Source organism: Patella vulgata, chromosome 5 (genome assembly GCF_932274485.2).
Source record: "Patella vulgata chromosome 5, xgPatVulg1.2, whole genome shotgun sequence".
In the NCBI taxonomy this organism is placed as follows: Eukaryota; Metazoa; Mollusca; class Gastropoda; family Patellidae; genus Patella; species Patella vulgata.
The window spans coordinates 22,425,970-22,452,938 of NC_065883.2; the positions used below are offsets into that span (position 1 = coordinate 22,425,970).

The following is a 26,969-nucleotide window of genomic DNA, read 5'->3' on the forward strand; positions in this document are numbered from 1 at the left end:
CATTGCAGTTCAAGATTCATTCTCCATTTATAATTTACAATCCTAGCTTTGCGAAAGATCGTTGTCTAAATCATATAGGTCACTAAAATAAACTGGAAATGATGATATAGATTAACACTTCAACCAAGTTATTTGAAGAGATTTGAAATGCCCCACAACCTTTCTATTATGTGAATCACTATGCACTATATATATCCTACTCCACCCTTTGTCTCTATGTTATGTCCCTTTGATCTGTTCAACATGTTTTTTTTTATTAGATCTCAGAGTTGTACTTGTACATCAGCTACACAGTCTCCCTAACATGAGGATATAAATGTACTTTATGTGACATAGGTTTTAACCTCAGTCAGTTAGTTCAAATATAATTGTTAATTGATTGGCTGTTAATATGATGTTCATTTTTTGTTGACTTGAAAGCTTAAGTATGTTCAGCCATATACTGTTGTGATAAAAACACTGAAAATGCTAAGACCAACAAAAAACATAAAACGACCCCCCGAATAGACCAAATCAACAACAAAAATAACTTTCAAAACAACCCTGAAAACTGACACCATACATGGTGAAATATGTATTTGATGTCCTTATATGGTAGTTGTGAGAATTGGTGATAATGTTAACTACTATATAGTATTAATAACATATAATTTCATCTGTCTGCTTCTAGCTTAATAATATTAAAACATCATGACAGCAAATAAATAAAATAGTATTAGTTTATTGTTAAATTGGATGTTTAACAAGAATATTCCCTCAAACTTATCCCTCCATAATACTGGAGTGATTGCTACCCTTGATCACTGCTTTTCCATTGTAATACTGCTTATGCAGTCTTTTGGACATTGTATTCAAAAGGTTTATTGAGCAGTTAAGGACATTACGGATGAAATTATTGCAAATTCTAATAACTTTTCTTAACTACTCGGACAACAAAGCAGCTAGTGGGGTTATAATTTGATGCCTGTCAATCTATCTTTGTCTTGTGATTTTCTGTAAGTTGCAAGGATTATGATACAGATTTGATTAACCTGTTAGAACAACTTTGAAACTTTTAATCACAAAATTTTTCAGAATGAATGCGATTAGTGTTGAACAGGTTCAATTAAATCGCAATACAAGCATCCATGATAGATTTAATCAGAATGATTGCGATTAGTAATAAAGAGGTTAAATTAAATCGTGATGCAAATGTCTGTGATGAATTTATCAGAATGATTGCTACAAGAATCCTTGATAATAATGAATAACTGACTAACATGGTAATGTCTTGATGTATTCAAGGGGCAGCCAACAGGATTCAAAGTATTGAAGATATTTACAATAATTGTTTATGTATATTTCAGGCCCGAATGGAGATCAAAGATTTATTCACAGATTTAAGCGATGGTAAAATGCTGATGAAACTTTTAGAAATAATCTCGGGTGAAAATCTTGGTAAACCAAATAAAGGTGTACTCCGAGTCCAGAAAGTAGAAAACCTCAACAGATGTTTGAAATTTCTGGCTACAAAGGTATAAATTTTTACATTGGAAAAGCATTACCGATAACTTGACTTTATCTTTTTTGTTACTGATTGTGAATCTTTAAAACACGAATGGAAATGTTGTATCGTCTGGTTTAACCACGCCAGTTCTTGTTCTATACATCTTGACCCAGTAAACACTTACACTTAACACACCCGTCATATTGGGGGTGGGGGTCAGCGTAGCAGGGACAAAATGGGCCTTGGGTAGATGTCCATGAGACAATTTTTACGCTAATGATGGCCCTGATTTTGAAATGATGATAATCACAACCAAAACTCAAAATCTAAAATTTGCATGTTCTTAACTGATCATGTAAAGCAAAACATATGAACATTCAATATATCTTGATAATTCTTCGCTGCGTAATTATTAAAATTAACATTTTTTGCTTATTGGCTAATCCCAATAAGCCGAATGGCGTTTTGGGTTCTGTAGGCTGGTGATCATGTCTGCAATTTGGGGCATGTAGAAATATAGCCATATGGTATCTATTTTGCACATTCAAAACAATGAGAAGACTTGTCTCTTATTTTGTTAATACCAGAGAAAAATGTCAGTATTTAACCTATGCTTGATGTTATGTTTATCTGTATTTGTAGGTATATTTTGAAAACATTGGAGCTGAAGATATTTTGGATGGAAATCAACGATTAATCCTGGGGTTAATATGGACCATTATTTTACGTTTCCAAATTCAAGAAATTGTATTAGAAGTAAGTAACATGATTTAATCTTAATGAAAATCTAAAATCATCCCTATAATATTAAGTCATATAAATTTTCAATGAACAAATAAAGAGTGGAGATTCAGACAACACATCTAGCATAGCTATTAAACTATACTATTCAAAAAAAGTAGGGGATATTTGATTTTGGGGGCATAATACTAAAATATGCAAATGACTACGAAAAAAGTCACTATAGAACCTAACAGAAGAAACATTTCCAGTTACATGTGACGCCCAAACGCACCAATAGCTACCGCATGGAATGCAGGTGATGCTTGGGATCATCATGGGGGTCCAACCCAAGATTTGCACGACTCTGACTTTGAATGTTACAGTCATTGTGGCATTGAATTCCAGGGTGGAAACATCAGTTTAATTGTTTTAGTGACCAGAAAACAAATTTTGATATGCGTCGGCTTACCCAAAATGAAAGGTTACGTGCCCTTGGCATGCTACAGATCGGCACAACACAGGCGGTTGTGGCGCAGACGATGAATGTTTCTCAGTCTGTCATAAGCAGGCTATGGTCCAGATACCGTGATACACAATCTGTACAGGACAGACCACGCTCAGGTCGACCAAGGGCGACAACTCAAGCCCAGGATCGATTTATCCGTACCTTGGCCTTGAGAAATCGTGTCATCACAGCAAATCAGATCAGCGCTCGTCTTCAAACAGACACTGGTGTGAGAGTGAGTGGCCAGACGATTCGGAATCGACTGCATAGGGGTCACCTTCGCGCCCGACGTCCTCGCGTGATCCCTTGTTTGAGAGATCATCACATTCAGGCAAGACGTCGTTGGTGTAGGGATCGTCAACACTGGGATAATCGACGCTGGAGCAATGTGATGTTTTCAGATGAGTCAAGGTTCACTGTTGATTTTTTGGACAGACGTAGGAGGGTGTGGCGTCGTCGAAACGAGCGCTTCCAAGACGTTAACGTCATCAGACATGATCGATTTGGGGGTGGTTCTGTTATGGTGTGGGGAGGCATCACTGTTGCTGGAAGAACGGCTTTACATGTTGTTGCAGGGCGTGTTACAGGCCAGTACTACCGGGACAACATCTTGGCAGTCCATGTTGTGCCGTTCGCACGACGTCATGGCCGCCGTTTCATCTTCCAGGATGACAACGCAAGATGTCACAGGGCCAGGATCGTTACAGGTTACCTCCAACAACAGAACATCACCACATTACCTTGGCCAGCACTGAGTCCCGACCTCTCCCCCATCGAGCATGTCTGGGACATGCTTGGACAGAGGTTACGTCAACGTCAACAACGTCCTGCCAATGTCCAAGAACTTGCTGCTGCGTTGCAACAGGAATGGGACAATCTGGACCAAAATGACCTTAGACGTCTCATTAGGAGTATGCCACGTCGGATCAATGCTTGTTTGGCAAACAGAGGAGGATTTACCCGTTACTGACTTGGTTGTGATGCTGTGGTAACTTTGCTGTTTGACCCCGGGTATCATTTTACCCTTATAATGGTCAGTCTGTGCCTTACTTAGTCTAACGATCATTTGGAATAAATCGATGAATGTGAACTTCATTTCATTTTGTCATTTGTTTCTTCGTCAGTTTCATTAGGTGACTTTAATAACACTTAAAAATCAAATATCCCCTACTTTTTTTGAATAGTATATAATTCTGACTGACTGTGCAATTGAATGCTGTTAAGGTTTATCAACCTCTTTTACATCAGGGCCCTTATTCACGAAAACTTAAACTAAGATACAATCGAAATTTTAAGAAATACTGCAATTTGATTGGCTGACCAGTAAAATCAATTTGCATATATCCAATGAAGTTGCAGTATTTCTTAAAATTTTGGTTGTAACTTAGTTTAAGTTTTCGTGAATAAGGGCCCTGACTTGCATAATATTTTGATCACAGTCCAATTCTGGTTCAGATTAGAATATTTTAGTTTGATTAGAAAGCTTTTTTTTTTAAGGAAAATTAATTAATAACACATTTGATTTGTTCATTTAAAGGATGATGAGGATAAAGGAGAGAAAAGATCTGCCAAAGATGCACTGCTACTATGGTGTCAAAGAAAAACAGAAGGGTGGGTAGTTTATACAGAGTTATTTCCCCTCTGCTTAAAACCCCTTTGACAATTTATTTAATAATTTTTAGAAATAATCAGTATTCTTTTGGTTATGTTTACACTCTTTATTTAAAAAAAAGCTTATTTAACTGTTGCAGTTTGTTAAAAACATGACAGCACACATTGTGCAGCCCACAGAATATATAGATGTCTTATCATATTTTATCAAAACCAGGATATTTGATCGATTTTCTTTTACCTTTTATAATATTTCTGACTGAAATCTGGAATGGAAGACTGGGTCCCATTAAAGAAAATTTATAACTTAGTTGTATAGATGTTTGTTATCAAATGAACTGAATAAATAGATTTTCTTGTCTCTTTCAGGTACCCTGGTGTTAAAATTACAAACTTTACAACAAGTTGGAGAAATGGATTAGGATTTAATGCTCTAATCCATGCTCACAGGTAAGCTTACATTGTAAATTTTAGGCTACTTCAATGTATACACATTATTGATGATTTGTGTTGATGGTTTTCTGTATCACTAAAGTTTAAGATCTCATGTGCACATTAGGTCTGTCAAAGAGAATAAGTGTGCGAGTCCTACTTCTGTTTATTCTTTCAGAATTAAAAAAAAAACAAAAACATAAATATATCCAAACTATTTTATTAAAATCACTATTTTCCTTTTAAACCAGTATTCACAATACAGTGCAATTCGCTTGACTTGATCACAATGTATTGCAATACAAGATTTCGACCTTGCAATAAACAGCCCTAGTGAACATGGTATGCACTTGGTGCGAAATTTCGGATTATGGTGTTTTATCAAGAGTAATCCTTGATGACCCTTGACCCCTGACTTTAACTATCAATTGGACAACCTGCTATAATCAGAGCATACACTCAATATTTATTTACTATGAATGATAATTGAGAGTTATTTGATTTCTATTTTCCAGACCAGATGTAATAGATTATGAAAAATTAGAACCAGCAGATCATATTGGTAATCTGAATAATGCCTTTAATGTAGCAGACAGTCAGTTGGGTATACCCAGAATCCTTGATGCAGAAGGTATGTAGCATTCGTCAAATTTATACAAGATCTTTATTTGGGAAGTTATTTCATTACATTTTATTTGAGAATAAAAGGAAGCCTGTTCAGATTATTATGTCTTTCTTACTTCATTTGGATCACAGTTCGGAGCAGAACAGTAGGACGTTAAACCCCATTTCATTTCATTTGAATCATAGAAATTTGAGATCTAATAAAAGTTCTTGTTTTCAATTCTTTATTTTCTTTAAGTGTACTGACTCATCAAATAACACACATGCACATTACAATTACATACAAATCCCCGGTTGTACGTGACAAGGAGTAGGGTCGCCTGTCCAACCTCGTGGGTTTTCTCTGGGTCCTCCGGTTTCCTCCCACTGCTAAAAACCCCTACGCGCAAGTGAATTATTGAAATAAAATTAAAACCATATGTTAGTCCCGAAATGACCTAGTTTGTGTCAAGTGGACGTTAAATCCCATTTCTCTCTCTCTCTCAATTACATACAAACATATACATGACAAGTAAACACAAAACAAACACACAAAACAAGTATGGGGGGTAGGGTGATAAAATAAATTCAGTTAAATTAATAGTCAAGGTTACTAGAGAGTAAATAATTGTAATTATGATTATTTTAATATAGATAATTGATTTAATTTGTGGTGGTTTTTTTTTTTCCAGACGTAGATGTAAATCGACCTGATGAAAAAGTTATATTAACATATGTAGCTTCTTATTATCATTATTTTGCTAAAATGAAGAGTGAAATGACCGGAGGTAAACGAATTGCAAAGGTGAGGAAATTTATCTTCAAGTTACATTTAAGACATTGTACATCCATGGGAAATAAGACTTCACAAGAATTTAAGAATATATACTATTCAAAAAAAGTAGGGGATATTTGATTTTTAAGTGTTATTAAAGTCACCTAATGAAACTGACGAAGAAACAAATGACAAAATGAAATGAAGTTCACATTCATCGATTTATTCCAAATGATCGTTAGACTAAGTAAGGCACAGACTGACCATTATAAGGGTAAAATGATACCCGGGGTCAAACAGCAAAGTTACCACAGCATCACAACCAAGTCAGTAACGGGTAAATCCTCCTCTGTTTGCCAAACAAGCATTGATCCGACGTGGCATACTCCTAATGAGACGTCTAAGGTCATTTTGGTCCAGATTGTCCCATTCCTGTTGCAACGCAGCAGCAAGTTCTTGGACATTGGCAGGACGTTGTTGACGTTGACGTAACCTCTGTCCAAGCATGTCCCAGACATGCTCGATGGGGGAGAGGTCGGGACTCAGTGCTGCCCAAGGTAATGTGGTGATGTTCTGTTGTTGGAGGTAACCTGTAACGATCCTGGCCCTCTGACATCTTGCGTTGTCATCCTGGAAGATGAAACGGCGGCCATGACGTCGTGCGAACGGCACAACATGGACTGCCAAGATGTTGTCCCGGTAGTACTGGCCTGTAACACGCCCTGCAACAACATGTAAAGCCGTTCTTCCAGCAACAGTGATGCCTCCCCACACCATAACAGAACCACCCCCAAATCGATCATGTCTGATGACGTTAACGTCTTGGAAGCGCTCGTTTCGACGACGCCACACCCTCCTACGTCTGTCCAAAAAATCAACAGTGAACCTTGACTCATCTGAAAAATCACATTGCTCCAGCGTCGATTATCCCAGTGTTGACGATCCCGAATCGTCTGGCCACTCACTCTCACACCAGTGTCTGTTTGAAGACGAGCGCTGATCTGATTTGCTGTGATGACACGATTTCTCAAGGCCAAGGTACGGATAAATCGATCCTGGGCTTGAGTTGTCGCCCTTGGTCGACCTGAGCGTGGTCTGTCCTGTACAGATTGTGTATCACGGTATCTGGACCATAGCCTGCTTATGACAGACTGAGAAACATTCATCGTCCGCGCCACAACCGCCTGTGTTGTGCCGATCTGTAGCATGCCAAGGGCACGTAACCTTTCATTTTGGGTAAGCCGACGCATATCAAAATTTGTTTTCTGGTCACTAAAACAATTAAACTGATGTTTCCACCCTGGAATTCAATGCCACAATGACTGTAACATTCAAAGTCAGAGTCGTGCAAATCTTGGGTTGGACCCCCATGATGATCCCAAGCATCACCTGCATTCCATGCGGTAGCTATTGGTGCGTTTGGGCATCACATGTAACTGGAAATGTTTCTTCTGTTAGGTTCTATAGTGACTTTTTTCGTAGTCATTTGCATATTTTAGTATTATGCCCCCAAAATCAAATATCCCCTACTTTTTTTGAATAGTATATTAAAGACACATTATTCTAGACTAAAAGCACATACAGACTTCCAGTCCTTACACTTTAAGTTTAGACTTATCTGGGCCCAAAATTATTCAGATTGATCAACCAAACGTAAGTTATGTCCATCTGAACCCCATTTATCTCTCTTTATTGGATATCAATTTTTTAAATTTGTTTTCTTTTTCATTTGTTGTAGGTTCTAGGCAATATGGTGGAGGTAGACAAGATGCAACAGGAATATGAAAATCTTATGTCCAACTTATTAGAATGGATACAGCAAAAAATTAATAGTTTAAATAATAGAAATTTCCCCAATGCCTTAGAAGGAATTCAGAAAGAACTTCTGATGTTTAAAGAATATATGACAGTGGAAAAACCACCCAAGTATGTACAATCGTTAAATTTGAATTTGGATATCTAATTTGATGGTTGAGTTGATTGAATTGTTATTAGTATCAAAATTTATAATTCTGAATAAATCTTTGTTTGAAGAAGTTGTCTTTGAAAGGCATCTGATTACTGATTAGTTTTGACTTAGATGTAAAGTAAAGGGTAGAAATTTTTAAGTTTGGTTTTTGTTTTTTTTTTTAAAATAGTATCGTTTAAAAAGTAACATTATTTTAACTTGTTGTTGATTTCAGATATCGAGAGAGAGGAAATATAGAAGCTCAGTATTTTAATATTCAAGCCAGATTAAAAGCCAATGGACAAAAACTTTACATTCCTAAAGAAGGTCATTTAATACATGATATAGAAACAGCATGGCTTCATTTAGAAAAATGTGAACATGGCAGAGAAGTAGCATTGAGAGATGAACTAATCAGGTCGGGACTCATTTGGATAATACACAAAGTTTTAACACTGAATACATACATTGTTTAATTTTTCGTGTTCACTTCATGAACTGAGATTCAAAGCAGTGTGCTTTGTAATGTTAGACTATGGTTGTTATGAGTTATCCCCCCTTAATGCACAGACTTGTCATTGTCTCACCCAAATATTGTTTGGTGAATTTTTTAGACAAAAAAAAAAGATATTAGTTTGTAAGAAGTATAGAATGAACTAGAATTGTTGTAGGGAACAGGAAGTTGGACCCCCCACCTCCCCCTCCCCCTCCCCAAAGCAACCCCCCCCCCCCTTTACAAAACTGAAGGCAAACTACATTCTTTTTACAAGACATTTAAACATACCTTGAGTGACTTTGTTACAAGGTTTTTGTTATTTTTTCAGACAAGAACGTCTAGAACAATTAGCACGAAGATTCGCCCGCAAGGTAAGAGTGTATTTGAATCTATTTGTAGTATCTTGTAGGCTTGGCCTATGTTGACCCCTCTCTATTTAATGCTGTTAACTATTAATTCCTTTTCAGACAGTTTTGATTCCAATTATATAAAGATGTTATTACTGCTTTTTCATTTGTGTTTGTTGATTAAAGAAATCAGCCATGTTGCTGTTATTTATTGAAAGCTTGAATTCAGTTGCATCAAACATTATAGTGTACATTACGTAATCTTTTCAGGCTGGTATTCGTGAAGCATGGTTAAAAGATATGGAACAGATTCTAGATGAAGAAATTATCTGTAGTAATGCAGTGCAAACTGAGGCAGCTGTTAAAAAACACGAAGCTATCAGTGCTGAAATTCTAGCACGGGTGAGGTCTTCATTAAAATCTTCTGTCTTGTCTTGAATATCCTAAAAATAAAAGTGATTTCTTGCTCTTGAGTCATTCAGCAGAATTTAACCCTTTGAACTTGAGCATCCAGATTCCTGTAAAACGGCTGTGACTATGTTTTTTTATGTCCAGACAAAAGCTGTTAGTATGACATTCGCTTCTTTACGTCCAGAGTTCAGATATCTAGGTCCCTGGAATCTGATATTAAGGAGGCTGCAAGATTGATTTTGAATTGTTTGCTTCTATGTAATTAAATTGTATAATGTTTTATTGATCTTATTCTCATAATTATATTTTTTGTTCGTTTTATAGAAAGATCGTTTCCGAGCTTTAAACAATTTAGCCAGTGAATTAGTTCAGGGAAATTATCATAATAAAGACAGTGTCCAAAAGAAGTAAGTATATTTTCTGTTGTAATTAACCATATTTTTCACAAATTTCATATTTGACTTGAACTAGAATTTATTTGCATTATCGTCACTTTTCTTGGATTTGACACAAGGACATTGTCCTAACAATATTGGGAGCCGCGAAGGCTCAGTGAGAAAGATGGCTTGATAAACTGGAGACCCTAGGTGAACTGAGAAAGTTCATTGGGAATTTCTGGCGTGGTTCTCCCATTTGAGTGGTACAGGATTGGATGAAAAACTGAGGTTATCTGTACACATTGCCATGCATGTAAAAGAACCCTTGGCAGTTGTAATTCGATAGAACCTATGTCCGGATAAAATTTCCCCCATAGCACACTGTATGGTGTATGCCCATCATCATTAGCCCAGTCAGAGCAGGACAGTAGGAAGTTAAACCCTGTTTCATTTCCGAACAATATTTACTCTGCTTGACGTGTATGTCTGTGTTTTGTACATTAATGACACTTCTGATTTGTTGGTTTTTTTCTCACAGAGATCAAGAAGTAATGAGAAGATGGCGGGCATTATTGGATACATTAGAAGGTCGCAAGGTCACACTATCAGGTTTTAGTAACTTGATGAGCCATTTCCGTGAAATAGAGAGTATTGAAGAAGAATTGAAAGAAGTTGAGGTGAGTTACTGGCACATGATAGATATTTATATGTCTTGTTTTATCTGTTGGTTTTCCCATGTCAGTATTGCAGGATGAAGGGCCTCACAAGGACAGCTGTCTAGTTGTTTGGATAGGATGGAAAACTGAGGTCCTGTGTACACATTGGCGTGCACATAGAAGATCCCTTGACAGTTGAAATTTGATATAAGAGTAGGTTCTAGCGGCGCTTTCTGGGCAAAATTTCCATCATAGCACACTGTATGGTGTATACTCATCTTCATTAGCCCATTCGAAGCAGAACAGTAGGACCTTAAACCCTATTTAATTTCATCTGTCGGTGAAGATTTGCTTCTCTTGCATTGTATGTTTTTAGAATTTTTGTATGTCTCCGGCTCACTTGATGTAAAATTTGAATTCATGTGGCCCATGAATTGAAATGAGTTGACACCCCTGGTTGAAATGATTTTCTACAGTTTATCTGAGCAATGTCTAGCCATTTAATCTGTGATTATATGCCTGGTATGTTTGTTTATTATAGGGAAAAGTCAAATTAACAGATTATGGTAAACATCTACAAGCAACAGAAGATTATATAGAACAACATTCATTACACGAATCACAGTTACAAGCTCTTGCTAAACGTGTTCGTAACCTAAACAGACGCTCTAAACAATATGGCGACGAAGGTCATCCTGAAGCCAAACCACTGGAAAAAAGACTTAACTCACTAAATGATTCTGTTGAAAGGTAATAGAATCAGTGTTAATTATAAATGATATATAATTAATCTTGTATCCGAACAACCCTGTAGTTGGTGCACTCTTGGAATTAATGATCCAGAATGAAATCAGAAATAAGACAGACCTCATGCTCATCGTATAAATTGCACATTTAACAATAGATTATATAAATTACTATGTTAGTCTGAAAGATGTACAATTTATTAGTTACCCCAATTATATTTATATATACTAATTTAGTTTTATTATCCCCATTATTTTGATAGATAAACTAAATTAGTAAATCCTGTTATATTGATAGATAAACTAAATTTGTTAACCCTGTTATATCGATAGGTAGACCAAATTATACTAAATTAGTTAACCCCATTATATCAATAGACAAACTAAATTAGTTAACATTATTATATTGATAAACTAAATTCTGACTTGCACTTCACCTTAGTACAAGGCAGTGTTGGGAACTTGCCCATATATTCCAGACATGTCGGCTATTTTCCAAAGGTCTGAAAAAGTCCGACCAGGAATATGCCAAGTCCAACTTCAAGATATGGTGAATAATATTCAAAATGAATATACAACCATTGTGGTTCCAAATGGCAGAAGATCGCAGAAACTGCTTATCAATGTCATATTAAGCTTGAATAACAAATCTTAAGCAGAAGAAAAAGCAAACTACGGTGAACCTTAGTTCTCTCGTTCCGATGGATGACATCATGTCCCCAATAACACAAATGTTTTGAAATATCTGTGATTCTACATTTACAAATTTTGATGGAGAATGTTTTTTTTTTTTCAAAGAATTCTCGATTAAAAAAATGACACTGAGAATGTGATTAGCATATTAAATGTATTTTAAATTTTCTATCCAGGGTCAAGAATCTAAGTAAAGTAAGAAAGAATGGGTTAGAGGTAGCTAAATCATATTACCAATTTATGGATGATTCCGAAATGGATGAAAGGTGGGTGACAGAAAAACTTGAAGATGTTCGCTCTAATAATACAGGAAAAGATTTGGATTCTGCATTGAAATTACTGAAAAAACATGAAGTAAGTATTCTGATATATGAGATGAGACGTAACCCCCCTAACCAGTAGAATTCAGACGAATTCCATAGGTGTGATCATGAAATGAAATGATATGGGGTTTAACGTCCTACTGTTCTGCTCCGAACTGGGCTAATGAAGACGGGCATACGCCATACAGTGTGCTATGAGAGAAATTTTATCCGAACAGCGGCACTACGGCCTACTCTTATATCAAATTCCAACTGCCAAGGGATCTTTTACGTGCACACCAATGTGTACACAAGACTTCAGTTTTTCGTCCCGTCCAATCGACTAGACAGCTGTCCTTGTCAGGTCCTGCATCCCTGACAAGGGGGAACCGCGTCGGAAAATCTGAATGAATTTTCTCAGTCAATGCAGGGATCGAACACCCGACGTCCATTCTAGCGAGCCAGCGTCTTACCCACTTAGCCACTGTGATCCCCGTGTGATCCAGGGGTTTATTAATAAGAATGATAGTTCGTCTGACTTATACTGGTTACGGAGGTTATGTCTCATCTTACATCGTCTTTTATATGAACCCCTTGTGTATCGATGAGATCCCAGTACAGATGTCTTCCGATCATTCGTCTCCAGCTATCTCAGACCACACTTTGCGAAAGTTGTCGTCCTCTACTGCTTGTCTGATATATATATTAATGAACTATGAAAAAACTTAATACAGAAATTGTAAATTGGAAAGCTTAATTATATCAAATGGAAAAAGGTATATTTAAAACTACGTTCTGCATTTAGGAAAACCGAGGTTCATGCTATGTTAGCTGTCTCTTGCTATTGTGTGTACTTTCGACCAATCTGTTACTGTGTTACCTATTTATCTTGTATTAGAACTTAGAACTAGAAATGGCTACTCGCTGGAAGAGATGTGAACAGCTCTGTGCTGTTGGTCAAGATTTAGTCAACAGTGGTCACCAGTCCCGCTCTGAGATAGGTCAACGCATCAAAACTATGATGGATAAATGGAAACAACTACAAGAACAGGCTAAATTACGACGAGTTCGTCTTGAAGATGCCATTGAAGCACATCAGGTAAATATCAGTGCTTTATCAGTAGTTACACAAATAATATCGCAACTGAATTACGATTCTATTTTGAATCCTAACAAAAAAACAAAACAAGTTTGGTGATTACATTTTATGGAGAACCTTCCATGCAGAAAATCACCAAGTTACTGTTAATTTCACACCTCCATCTTGATGTGTGTTAGACATGTGAAATAATAATTCTGTCTTTTTCGTACAAAAATTCCTGAGTTCCATTCAATCAATTCAAACATGGCTGTCCATTATCAACATCATATCACTTACTGTCTAAAAGATAGAGGTTAGTCAACATATAACACAAACATTCACAAAATAATCATAAATATGTGTGGCTTCCTGGTCTTCTTGTGCCTTCATCCTCGACTGTTTATTTAAATCTGATCGCAAGTATTCGATAAACACCAATATCGGGCCTATTCTGGAAAAACACAATTCAAATTTAAAACACATAGATTAAAAATAAATACAAAATGAATCAGATATGGCATGGGTATTCAATTTACTAAGTTTGTTTTATAAAACATATTTTAACGTCGTTAAACACACTACAGTGTAGCGGTTTCTTTGATTATCTACAAACTAAACTGGATTACCCAATCCACAATCTTAATCTCCTTGACAGAAAGGTGTTAATTAATTTATAACTAATTGGTGACATTAACAGAATTAATTCTCATAAAAGGTTTAATAAACAAAACATAGAGAAAGTTAATGGACTATTTATTCTAGTTCTAATTTATAAACCTGTGATTGGAAATTATATGCTAGAGGAAATGTGAATATGCCACATGTGATAGAGGGTTGTTAATGTTTACAAATTGTACAAATTGTACAAAAGCCTAATGGTTACAAAAAGAGTGCATTGCGTGAGATAAATACAGAAAACCATAAATATTCTTTCTCCATTTTCTAATTGTAGGTTCAAATTACCAATAACACAAATGTTGATTAACTAAATTCATTTGATTAATACTTGAAACCCTTTTGTTTCGTAAAAGTCAACATAGTTAATTATTTATATTGGCTTTGTTCTTATTCATATTATCGGCGTGGATAACAATTCTATGCCTATCTTGTTGTTTTAATCGGAAGACTATTATTTTAGAAGTATTGTTTGCTAACTCAAATTTCTTCTGATTAAAAAGAGACAGGGAATATGGTTAGATTTATAAAACAAATTTTAAAGAGTCTAAAACTAAAGCACTCTATGCTAATAAACTATGCTAATTTGTCTCTCTCATTTCATATAAAACAAATTATTCAGTAGTTAATTGTTTTATGTTATAGTATTAGGGGATTAAGGAATCAGTCAGGCATTAATGAGTATACATCGCTACTGTGGTAATTAAAAAATAAACACTTATAATATGCATTTGGTCACTGTGACATCACTAGCGTTTGAGGGGATTAAGCGTTTTTTCGATAATTCGCAAAGTCGTTTTTAGGAGAGGTCTATATTTGCGACTTCGATGAAGATTTCTGAATCAATTATGAATGGATTTGAATTAAATTGCTGTAATTCTATAAAATAAACACTGGCTTTAAAAGTACATACACATTTTATATTTTCATTTTATGTGCTCTTGAAAATGTTGTTTCTTGTACGTTGTTGTTAGTTTTGTTACCCTTGTTAAAAACTATTTGTTTTGTTTGATAGTATTATGCTGATGCTAATGAAGCTGAATGGTGGATGAGAGAGAAGATGCCTATTGTTACTAGTGATGATTATGGTAAAGATGCTGCCAGTGCTCAGGTAAGTTATTTATGATTATTTAGTATTGACGCTTTGTGCACTATTTTGATATATTTCGGACTTAACTGTTCCGTCATTCAGAATTATTGTAAAAACTCTTCAGGTCAGAGGTTTTAATTTCCTTTTCTTTGAAAACTTTCTGTGATTGTTCAGCTAAATGTAAGCAGGGACCCTGTTAAAATGAGAGTTGTACATTGATTTTATACAGAGTTATTGACCCTGTCATTGAAACCTTGTAATTCGTAGTTTATAGAAAAAAAGTTCAAACTTTCTAGGATGATTTGAGTAATCATTAGGAGGAAATGCTTGACTTTGTGCTGAGTTATTGCCATGTATATAAGCAGTCATTGTCCCAGATTTGGGGCAATACCCATTTGTTTTGGGTATAAATTTTCTTTAATTTATTTGTATCTATTCTGTAGGCTCTTCTTTCCCGTCACAATCGTCTAGAAAAGGATATCAAGTCTTTTAATACTGAAATCAAAAGATTAGAAGAATTATCTGTCTTGATGACCAAGGCTTCCACTGAGCATAATGTAAGTATTATGATGATTACCATATTTTGTAACGAGCTTGACCATTTTGATTTGGATAAAAAAACAAATTAATTTTTGATTTAATTGAATTTGATGTGTTGGGTTATTTTGTGTTTTGGGTATCTGTCTACATTTAAAATTTTGCATCCACAGATAGTGCCAATGTATTTTGTATTTCAACAGTTGACCGTTAAGAAAAATAAAACTGAAATTTGTAATAAAAAACAAAAAAACCTGACCTCTGGATAATTTAAGACCAAAGTCTGAATCTGTAAAATTTCTATCATAATGATACCAGTGTGGAGGCATCCATGAATGATGAAAAAATTGTAGTTCTTAAAACATACTTTTTTTTTTCTTCTTGTTATATGTGAAAGTCTGTAATGTATGTGAAAGTCTGTAATGTTTTCGGTGTATTAATATTTGTGTATGTTCATATTTGGTTTCTAGTTATATACTTTTTGATACCTTGATTTAGGCAACACAGAGATAGGCTTTGCCCCACCCTTTAATATTTTCACCAATCAAACCATTACCTAATAGAAGAATATAATATAATTACCAAATATAATGTACTCACATTAATTACTTCTAGAGTTATGGCCCTTGTATCACTTTGTAGAACCTTGTGAATGCTCTGCTGACAAAATTTATTAACCTGTCTTGTTTTAAATTTATATTCATTATTCAATTTCTGTTAATTCCATTTAGAGTCGCATCCCTTGTTTCAAGCCAAAGAATCGTGTCAACAATCTAATGAGTTGTAGCCCTTGCTTACTATTTAGAAACTACTGAATGCTTTAGATCATCATCCAATTCACTTTAAACTTTATGTTCTTTGTTTTGATTAATGTGCAGGAGTGTGCATTATTCCACAATCTCCAATTTTTTCGTCGATGTAACCTCTGTTCTTCAACACACCCCTGCTGCGGAGACTCAAACTTTTTGTCCGTCCGTCACACTTTTTGGGACACAATAACTCTACTTCTAATTGAGCTAGAATGTTCAACTTGAGGTAGGTGTTTATTAGGTCGATGCCTTGATGGAGTTCGAAGATGAGCGGTTTCTGCTTAGGGTAAGCAGAGATAAGCAATTCGATTGGTTGATGCTTTGGGATACAATAACTTTAGTTCTAATTAAGTGAGAGTGAAACTTGGTGTATAGTTTCATCACATCAATAACTTTACTAAGTCTGCTGAGGGTAAGCAGAGCGATAAGCAATTTGATTGTTCGAGACTTTGAAACACAATAACTCTCCTTCCAATTGAGGTAGAATGCTAATTAGGTGAATGTCGTGATGGAGTGTGATGATGAATATTGTCTGCTTACTTTAACCAAATGATTGGTTGATGCTTTTGGGCACTATAACTTTGATTATAATTTAGTGAGAGCTATGAAACTCTGAGTATAGATTCATTATATCATTACCTTGACTAAGTTTGATGAGAATTTTCAGCTATGGGTAAGGAGCAATAAGCAATTTCATTGGTCAAGACTTTGGAACATAACAACTCTTCTTTTAATTCTTTGATGTTCATTGGGTGAATGTCTTGACTGAGTTCAATGATTAACATTTCCCGCTAAAGCTAAGCAGAGCCAAGCAATTTCTTTGATTCTCTCTCATAGAGAGTGATGAAACTTAGTGTATAGTTGACAAAGATAAACGTGCAATTAATTAATGTGCCATCTGTTTTTGGGGGGATTTCGGCAGTGGATATAAGCCTCACTGTCTTCCTCACCTTAAAACTAAAATATGCTTCCTCATGCCAAAATATCCTTCCTCATTCATACATGAAATATTTTATTATTTTTATAAACTGATGACACTATATTCTTCCTCACAGCCAACACTACTCTCATACATGTATGTTGAGTGTCAAAATTCACTGAAATGTTGAAAATCAAATTTAGATATAAGGTCTATATTGTAGAAATATACATAATATACCGGATACATCATACATGAAAGTCAAATATTTTAATTAACTAGCAATCATTAAAGTAGCTAAGTCTCTAACTCAGTATCATCCAAAGACTTCGACATTGAAAACACAAATTATTTGTCAATTTAAATCAACATTGATGTTGTGTTCTTACCCGGGAAAGATGGGCTTCTGATATCCAATATTTAAAGATGGGTTCCCAGAAAAGTATTTATCGGGTGGTTATTTGCAAAAAAAGTATGGCAATCTTGGTATATATGGAAAGTAGAGATATCCAATCTTACTAGAAAAATACTGGATTGACGGAAAAACACTCATGGAGCGTATACAGGACAAAAATGAAGGTTTCTCCCAATCGACAGCCCGACGATTAGGAATTTCTGCACGCGTGATGTCATAGGTCACACGCGAACATTAAGCACTTGATGTACAAGTTGATAAACTTTATGAAGAGTTAGACGTACAACACTTTCCGAGATAAAAATGACGGAAAAAGACGCGGGTAGTGGATAATTCGAGAATTTAATTAGGATTCGATATTTGTAATAAATAGTAAGTGATTAAAGACAAAATCGTCTTATGTATGCAATGAATTCTCCTCTGACTTCCAAGAGAGGTAAGTCATGTGATGTAAACATGACCGGGTTTGATCAAATTTTTATAGCAGGGCATTCCTTCGAAATTACAATGTTTGAGAATGATTTGAATCAAAATTATGACAAATTAATTAGTTTGAATATGTTTTTAGTTCATATATACCATTAAATCACCCAGTTTGTACGCGGGAATGTATCTTTAAGGTAAAAATAAACATTTTACCGTTGGTACACGAATCGTGTACCATAATCATTTCAGCACCATTTGTAACAAGGAACTCGAAGAACAAGGATAGACATATTCCACAAGTCATGTCAGATGATGACTTCATATTCTTATCTGGAGAGCATGAGCAATAAATACTATTGGTGTAGACTGGAATAACCAGATGCTAGAGATTGCCATTCAGTTGAGACTTCTGGCGTATATCGCTGAACATAACTGATTTGAAATTAGAGTGACAACGGAAACGATTGAATGTAAATCAGTTTATATACATTCATATTACATTATTATATGCTTTACGACCCATACGTGTCAATTTCTAGGTCCCAAATATTAGCGATTTAGCTCCTTTAAGTGTTGATATTGTTATCAGTGTTCAGAGAAGTATATTCGTTCAACTGTCACTTTATATGAAATTCAACTGTCACTTTATATGAAAGACAGCACTTAAATTAGGAAAACTAATCTTATCTTTACACAAGACAAATAAAAAAAGGTCAAAACAAGATAAATGATGTTAGAATTTTTGTTAAGAAAATTGTAGAGATTTGTTTATGGAAGCAAGTCTGATGTCATTTGTTCTTTGTTCTTTAGACAAAAGCCAAGCTCATTTCCTGCATCTATAACACTTATGTCTTTATTTTATTAGAACACTGGCCATTGTAATCAATTATTAAGATTTTTTGACACCGGGTTGTCTTATGTTCCTTTAAAAATCAATTACTGGTTGTGAAGAGCAAGTTGTTGGTTGCTAAGGAAAATTGTCTCTGTTTACTTGCTTAAAACAGCAGATCGCGTGATTATGAAAACTTCCTCTTGTGTGATACATCATCGTGACATAATTAGTATTATTGACAGGCTGGAGCTCAGTCTACGAGGATCGTACTGACCAGGCAGTATTGCACACTTTCATATCGAGCCATTTTTCTTGTGTGTTCAACATGTTTAACTTTTGGCCTGTTTGAAATGATTGTCTTGAAAATTGACTAAAATTACTGGGGGAACCTTCCGTCATGTACACACTTAAAAACTATCATATTTTTCCTTAACCCATTTCAAACTTGGCTGAGATTATTAATCTTCACACATGACTATAAAATGAAGTGCACGTGTAAAATGAAGAGTACAACTGGTTGTCAACATGATATTGTGTGTTATGGTGATTGTTAAAGATGCATTATGTATGATATAATAAAGAGCTGGAAGTTATTGCTAAAATAGTTCCAAAATGGATAATAAAGTATAGATATATTGAAAATGTCATTCAAATTACTTTATGAGTGGGGGGGTGGATGGCCGAATGGTTAGCAAGCTCGCTGTATCACGAGGCCTGTCATTGAGTCAACTGGCGTGGTTTCGAATCCCTGGTTGTACGTGACAAGGAGTAGGGTTGCCTGTCCAACCTCATGGGTTTTCTCCAGGTCCTCCAGTTTCCTCCCACTGCTAAAGACCCCTATGCGCAAGCGAATTATTGAAATAAAATTAAACTATGTTAGTCACGAAATGACATAGTCTGTGTCGAGTGGACGTTAAACCACATTTCTCTTCTCTTTCACTTTATGTGTGAAGATATAGCGTAGATTGTTTATTATTGTTGATACTGTACTTGACAACCGAGGCAAAGTCTTAAGTATCCATTTTTGTTGTTAAAGTTTTAAATCTTACAGGTGTTCAAATTGATTTAAATCTTGGTCAGCCGTTCTTGTAGAGAGTTGATTTTAGGTTTTTTTATGTGAATAAATGTCTAAATAATAGTTTATATAACATTTGAAGCCAAAAGAAAGACCTTCAATAGAGATTTAGCTCAAATATTACATAATGCATCTTTAATTATGGTTGGCTTATAATATGAGAATCCTATTGAATGAAGAGAATAGGTCCATTCCTAATTAACCCCTACTTGAGCACCTTTGTATTGTCCATGGGTCAAAAGAATTTTCTAGAACAAAGCCCTTACAACTGTATTACAGTCACATAAAAAAAGATTTTGACAATGAAACATATTCATGTCTTCAATTGTGATTTAGGTAATCTTTATTTTGAAATGTTGTTATATATAGACATCGACCACAATTTCTAGAACACTCTTCAGACAACATTTATGATCCGATCGTATTAAAGATACATTCCTGCGTACAAACTGGGCGATTTGATGATATATTTGGACTGAAAACATATTCAAACTAATTAATTTATCATAATTTTGCTTCAAATCCTTCTCAAAACAAAGAGGTCATGTTTGTGTCTCGTGACTTACTTCCCTCGGTGCCTATAGCAACCCTTGCAAGGTCGGAGGGGAATTGATTGCATACACAAGACGATGTTGTCTTTAATCGCTGACTATTTATTACAAATATTGAATCCTAATTAAACTCTTGGATTATCCACTGCACGCGTCTTTTCCCGTTATTTTTATCTGAGGAAGTGTTGTACGGTTTGTCGATTAGGGGAACCCTTACATTTTTGTCCTGTATACGCTTCATGAGTCTTTTTCAGCGAATCAAGTATTTTTCTAGTAAGATTAGATATCTCTACTTTCAATATATACCAAAATTGCCATACTTTTATTGGAAATAACCACCCGATAAATACTTTTCTGGGAACCTATCTTTAAGATTTATGCATGTTGTTTACATTAGTGAGATGAAGTTTATTGAATTTCATAATAACTTCCCAGATTTTTTTGCCATTGCTCACTATGTAAAATTTTTTGAATGCTGTATTGTCAGAAGATATAGCATCTGCCAGAAATGTATTTTCTTTGTTGAGATAAGTGGAACCAAGACACTTTTCACCAATTTCCATTAACTACCTCTAGGGATATGACCCTTGTTCACTTTACGGATTCTTGTGAAATCACTGATTGAAAAAAATACATCAATATTAAAATAATGAAGCACACAAAGGTTAATTTAGAATATATTCAGATTATCTATTGAACATTCCTGATTAGTTTGAATCACTTAGTTAATTAGCGACCTATTTCTTGACATGCAGACATGATAAAACGAATATTTATTCATATAGATTATCGTTGTGTTTCATTGACTTCATTCTTCCATATAGACTCTGTTGATTATTGGTAAAATTATAAACATAATTCTTTTTGTCACACCATGTTTTTCTTAGTATTAATCTTTTACTAAGATATATCCCAGTTATTTTTTAATTAATCACATCATTAAATATCTCAGGGATTATTTTTTATCTTTTTTCATGATTTTGGGTATAAGATTCAAGATTCCCGCTTCTCATAGTCTATGTTACATTTAAAGTCGGCACATCTAGATTTTAAATTTGCCTGTAGCTCAATGTTGCAGTCGTGAAATCCATTAATATTAATAGGTTAACTAACATAGGTAGATTTATGAGCTTCCTTATCTGTGAAGAAATAAATTATTCAATAAAGACCTTGGCTTACACACAGTGGAGAATTTGATGAGTTGTCTATCAACTACATCTACAACCGTCACATTCACTAAATTGAAAAAAATATAATGTGCTAGGCTTCGTAAGTGATTGTTCATAAAGATTGTGCAAATTGCATTCACATGAGCCTTAACCAGGCCATATATGTTAGGTCACCTACTTCTTCTGCTAGATATTTGTTAGGAATGCTGCCAGGATGGGTTTTATTTTTTAGATTTGTTCAAATGAAACTACTTGTCACTTTAGGAGGATCTTTTAGGGGCAAATTTAGATAATGTTTATAAATCTTATCCTGAGCGGATATCTTGTATGATCAAGTGTGTTAAATTTAAGGGGTGTAACGGGACAGGGGCACCATTAACACACAATATTTAAAATGTCATATATTACCATTCACCCTGTCAATCTGTCATCCAGAAATTCTTGTGAACAATCTACAAAATACATTTATCATTCAATCCTTTTAAAATTTGTATATTGAAATGTATCGGGATAATATTTTTGTAGATATCACCAGCTAAATTCAGTCTTCCTGCAGAAAACGGAGAAAAATCTGATGAAGAAGAGTTTGGTGAGGAGGTTATAGAAGTTCCACAGGAAGTAGAAGTGGAAAGAGTTGTTGAACAAGAAGTACTTCAAGATGTTGTGGAGACTAGAAAAATACCTCAGGTCAAGGCCATGTATGCTTACAAAGGTCAAGATACCAAAGTTGATAAGGGAGAGGTGAGACCTTAATTACAATCATTTGATATTTTCAGCTCTCATTACAAATTTGATTTTCAGTCCACTAAAAACAGAGGGTTTGGGTAGTCGAGAGGTTAAATTCCTGCACTTTAGTTCATAATTTCTATCATTGAGGCAAGGAGCATGGTTTTGTTCCCAAGCTTGTACGTGACATGAATGAGTGACGCCTGCTCATCCATATGGGTTTTCCCCAATGACTCGGATTTCTTTCCATTGCCATATCCACGGTGGATAAATGGGTAAGATGCTGGCTCGCTAGCCTGGAGGTCATCAGGATTTTCCGGTGTGGCCTCCCCTTGTCAGTGGTGCAGGAGGGAGGGTCCGACAAGGACAGTTGTCTAGTCATTTGGATGGCACGAAAAAAACGAGGTCCAGGGTATACATTGACATGCACGTAAAAGATCCGTTGGCAGTTGAAATTTGATATAAGAGTAGACCTTAGCACCACTGTCCGGGCAATATTAATATTTTCCTTCATAGCACACTGTATGGTGTGTGCCTGTCTTCATTAGCCCAGTAGGATGTTAAACCCCATTCCATTTCTTCCCACTGCTAAGACTCCTAACTGCATGGGAATTATTGAAATAAAATTGTACAATGTTAGCCCCAAAATGACCTAGTTTGCGTTGCGTGGACGATCCTCTCCATTAAAAAAGATGGACTGGCTTACATATGCATGATTCCTTGAAAATTATTAAAGGCAAATAAAGGTTTGGACAAATATTATTGTAGTATGAGGGTATGCTAAAGGCATGGATGACAGATTTATTTGTCATCGGCGGTAAGCAAACAAACAGATAATTAGTTCCCAAATATTTATTGATTATAACATAGATAAATAAATACTAAGTTGATCCTATCATACAAACATAACAATATAGCACTATACATAATATACAACTAATATAAACAACTGGTAGTGTACGTAATTTACCATACCTTCATACCTTGAGGACAAAACTATCCTTTTAACCTTTTGGTTTGCCATGTTATACAGACACCAGATTAGTGATAAAATCAGACAGTTTTAAGTATCTAAAGCAAAATCTTCAAATTACCAGACGGTTTTCAGTATCAAAGCAAATTAACAGTAATTTTGAGACAAAAAATTCATTTGAGCTTATTACAAATGTAAACATATAGTTACCAGGCAAAGAATATAAGGCCAACAGCAGCTTTTTAAATTATGGCTTTCAATTCTAAAACTTGAAAAGGCATTGCATCAGAGATGAAAAAAATAAATGGAGGGAACCCAATTCTCGTCTGATTTTGGTTGAACTTAAAATATGTTTATATCCCAAAGATTTCAGTTTCTTTCGATATCCAAACCATAACTTCACGGATTATGGTTCCTGATTGTACGGAAAATCGCGTTTTTTTTTTTTTAGCTTGTTCTCTATCCATCTCTTGCAAAATGTGGGTGTATCTTGCATGGCAACTGCTGGTATATAATTGATATAGATAACTGAAATTACAAAATAATATTAAAGGCTCAATACCACTCTTGTTGTAACTGAATAATATGTCCCAATCTTTATTCTGGTCAACAAATTGTACTATTTTACAATATTCCAATTAATTGATGATACAAATTCATCTTAACACACCTAATTTAAAAAATTGGAAAAATTCAACTAAATGATTTTGAAAAGCCTGATGTAAAGCTTTTCAAATGTGACTTGGATTTAAAAATATTGTTGAACCCTTTGGACAAGTAAAATAGGATTTAATGGATAATTTACACAACAGGTAGGACACTAACACATCTAGTACTTAGAATAAGGCTATTTTTTATTTTCTGTAGCTGTCAAGCCAGCAAGAGTGTTATTGTCCCTTTAAGAACGACACATCGTTTGAATTTTTCTTTAAAATATCCAATTTCTAATGGCTTAATCCACACTACAGAGTACTTGGATCACTTAATTAACATTTAATTAAGAAAACAAAATCAATATACATATACTAGATAACCAAGTGGCTTGGATTCATTCCGTTTGAAAATGATTCTCCCACAACAAACTTATGGTTGGCTTATCAAACAGCATAGATCGATGAAATTTCAGTTCAACATAACTTGTTTAAATATTCATTGGACTGATATTCATATTAGAGCTTTTTCTTTCACAATAGGGGGGTTAAATGATCGAATGGTTAGCACGTGCGCGTTGTATCATAAGGTCTGTCATTGAGTCTGTCATTGGTTTCGATTCCCCTGTTGTACGTGACATGGAGTAGGGTCCCCTGTCCAACCACCGGTTTTCTCCCACTGCTAAAGATCCCTACGCGCAAGCAAATTATTGAAAGAAAATTTAACCATACATGTTAGTCCTTGTGTTGAGTGGATGTTAAACCCAATTCCTCTCTCTCTTTCACAATATTGTAGTTTGCAAGTGATTTTAATATAAATAACTTAAATTCAAAAATGATATTAATTATACTATATAGACATCATAATTTCATAATAATCAGAGATTGTATAGATTGTTAACAATCTGACAACAAAAATTAAACCAAATTTACCTGTTTTGTATGTTTGTTTCTGGAGTTTTACATCCAGTGGGTAAGACGCTGGCTCGCTAACATTGGCCGAGAAAGTTCATTGAGATTTTCCGGCGTGGTTCCCCCTTGTCAGTGATGCAGGACGGAGGGCCTGACAAGGACAGTTGTCTAGTCCTTTGGATGAGACGAAAAACCGAGGTCCTGTGTATATATTAGAATGCACGTAAAAGATCCCTTGGCAGTTGGAATTCGATATAAGAGTAGGCGATAGTGCCGCTGACCGGGCAAAATTTCCCTCATAGCACACTGTATGGCGTATGCCTGTCTTCATTAGCCCAGAATAGGAGCAGAACAGTAGGACGTTAAACCCCATTTCATTTCATATCACCAAGGGTGATATCGTACACAAGATCACATTCAGTGGAAGTAGATGTAAAACTCCAGGTTGATCTTATAAATGGCAGACAAGATTGGTTACGTTGATTACTGTCATGGATGGCTGAATGTTATATTTAGCAACAACGGAAAGTTTTTTTTAATGGTTATTGAATAATATAATTGGTAAGGTAACACTAGTAATGTCATTTAATGATGTTTTTTTATGAACGTTGAATAGTATAATTGCTAACAAGAGGAAAGTTATTTGGAGTTGTGGAACTTGCTTCAACGGAATTCCTTCGTATTATCTGCCACCAAATCCTTTTATATGCTCGACGAAAATCTTTTCTAAATATTCCATAAATGAGAGGATTTACAGCACTGGAAAAGAACGCCATTATACTAGCTAAAAGGTTCAAATAATTTGGTAAAGGTGATTCCTCGTCAATACTAACTTTATAAAGTTTCGTGCAACTGAATGGTGTCATGCACAAAAAATAAGCCAGTACCACCATAAGTAAACTTTTGACAGCTTTGGAACTTGTGCTGTATTTGGCTGGAGAAGAAGTGTTATTTAAATGTAAATTGTTAAGGTTATTCCTCTGTTCCTGAAGTCTCCGGTGCTGTTTATGAGCAATGGTTAAAACATGACAATAACAATAGGTCAACACTAAGCCTGGTAGAAGGAAGCACAAAAGAAAAGCAAAAATAACGTAATAAAGAGCCTGTTCCCTTTCTTTGTACCAACTTATAGCACAGATAACTTCCCAGTAGTCAAACTCAATCCAGTGATACAACACAGGAATAATGGAGAAAGCGATTCCTTGGAACCATGCGTATAAGATCATGCACATAACTCGTTTTTTGGTTATTTTGGACGGGTAATGAAACGGATGAGCTATCGCTATGTAACGATCGATACTAATAAAACACAACGTCATCATGGAGACTATTATCAAACAGTAATTTGCAGCACAGACAAAATAACACCAAAATATTCCAAACGGCCAAACATCGGCAATAAACGTTCCAAGAGAACTTAGCATCACCACGATGGTTGTTGATAGATCAGTGATAGATAAATTAACGATAAATAAGTTTGAGATTTCTTCCTTTAAGTATGAAAATCTGAATACAGATATGATAACAAAAAGGTTTCCAATTATAGCTTCTAAAATAACTATAAATAAAATCACAGACCAAATCACATTCTCGTACAACGTGCGAAGATTCCCGGTGCCGGTTTCGTTGGAATAATTGGTCGAAAAATTTAAACTGTTCATATCTTTGGTAACCATTATTTCCACTTCCAGTGATACATTATAAAAACATAATCACATCAGTTATCAACTTTTGATGTCATGTTCAGTATTCCATTCAATGAATCAACTGTGGTATATTTTACTTATGTCATCCTGAATGAAGCTCAATCAGTGTCAGCTTGTTTATCCCATTGTGATCATCAGATAAATGATGTGATGTATATAAAGGGCATATGCCTCTATTCTTTGAAACCTTAAAATAGATGAAAATGGATTTAAGGCACAAAGTAATGCAATTTGAATGTATATAAAGTGAAATATATTCAATTTTTATACGCCCACATTGAAATGTGGTCGTATATTGTTGTCGCCCCCGTC

At 35.1% G+C, this 26,969-nt stretch overlaps 1 protein-coding gene across 2 annotated transcripts in view; it reads left to right on the forward strand.

Moving 5' to 3' along the window:
- The window catches only part of LOC126821544 (spectrin beta chain, non-erythrocytic 2), a 135,289-nt gene that overhangs the window by 45,947 nt on the left and 62,373 nt on the right, over positions 1–26,969 (forward strand). For both annotated transcript variants that reach the window (XM_056100749.1, XM_056100750.1), the window contains exons 4-21: positions 1,347–1,514; positions 2,129–2,242; positions 4,252–4,325; positions 4,695–4,775; positions 5,273–5,388; positions 6,053–6,165; positions 7,874–8,061; positions 8,319–8,501; positions 8,908–8,950; positions 9,197–9,328; positions 9,662–9,744; positions 10,253–10,391; positions 10,912–11,120; positions 11,986–12,163; positions 13,010–13,210; positions 14,883–14,978; positions 15,401–15,514; positions 22,216–22,431. In XM_056100749.1, the coding sequence (XP_055956724.1) occupies positions 1,347–1,514; positions 2,129–2,242; positions 4,252–4,325; positions 4,695–4,775; positions 5,273–5,388; positions 6,053–6,165; positions 7,874–8,061; positions 8,319–8,501; positions 8,908–8,950; positions 9,197–9,328; positions 9,662–9,744; positions 10,253–10,391; positions 10,912–11,120; positions 11,986–12,163; positions 13,010–13,210; positions 14,883–14,978; positions 15,401–15,514; positions 22,216–22,431 (2,448 nt within the window). The remainder of the gene's footprint in view (positions 1–1,346; positions 1,515–2,128; positions 2,243–4,251; positions 4,326–4,694; positions 4,776–5,272; positions 5,389–6,052; positions 6,166–7,873; positions 8,062–8,318; positions 8,502–8,907; positions 8,951–9,196; positions 9,329–9,661; positions 9,745–10,252; positions 10,392–10,911; positions 11,121–11,985; positions 12,164–13,009; positions 13,211–14,882; positions 14,979–15,400; positions 15,515–22,215; positions 22,432–26,969) is intronic.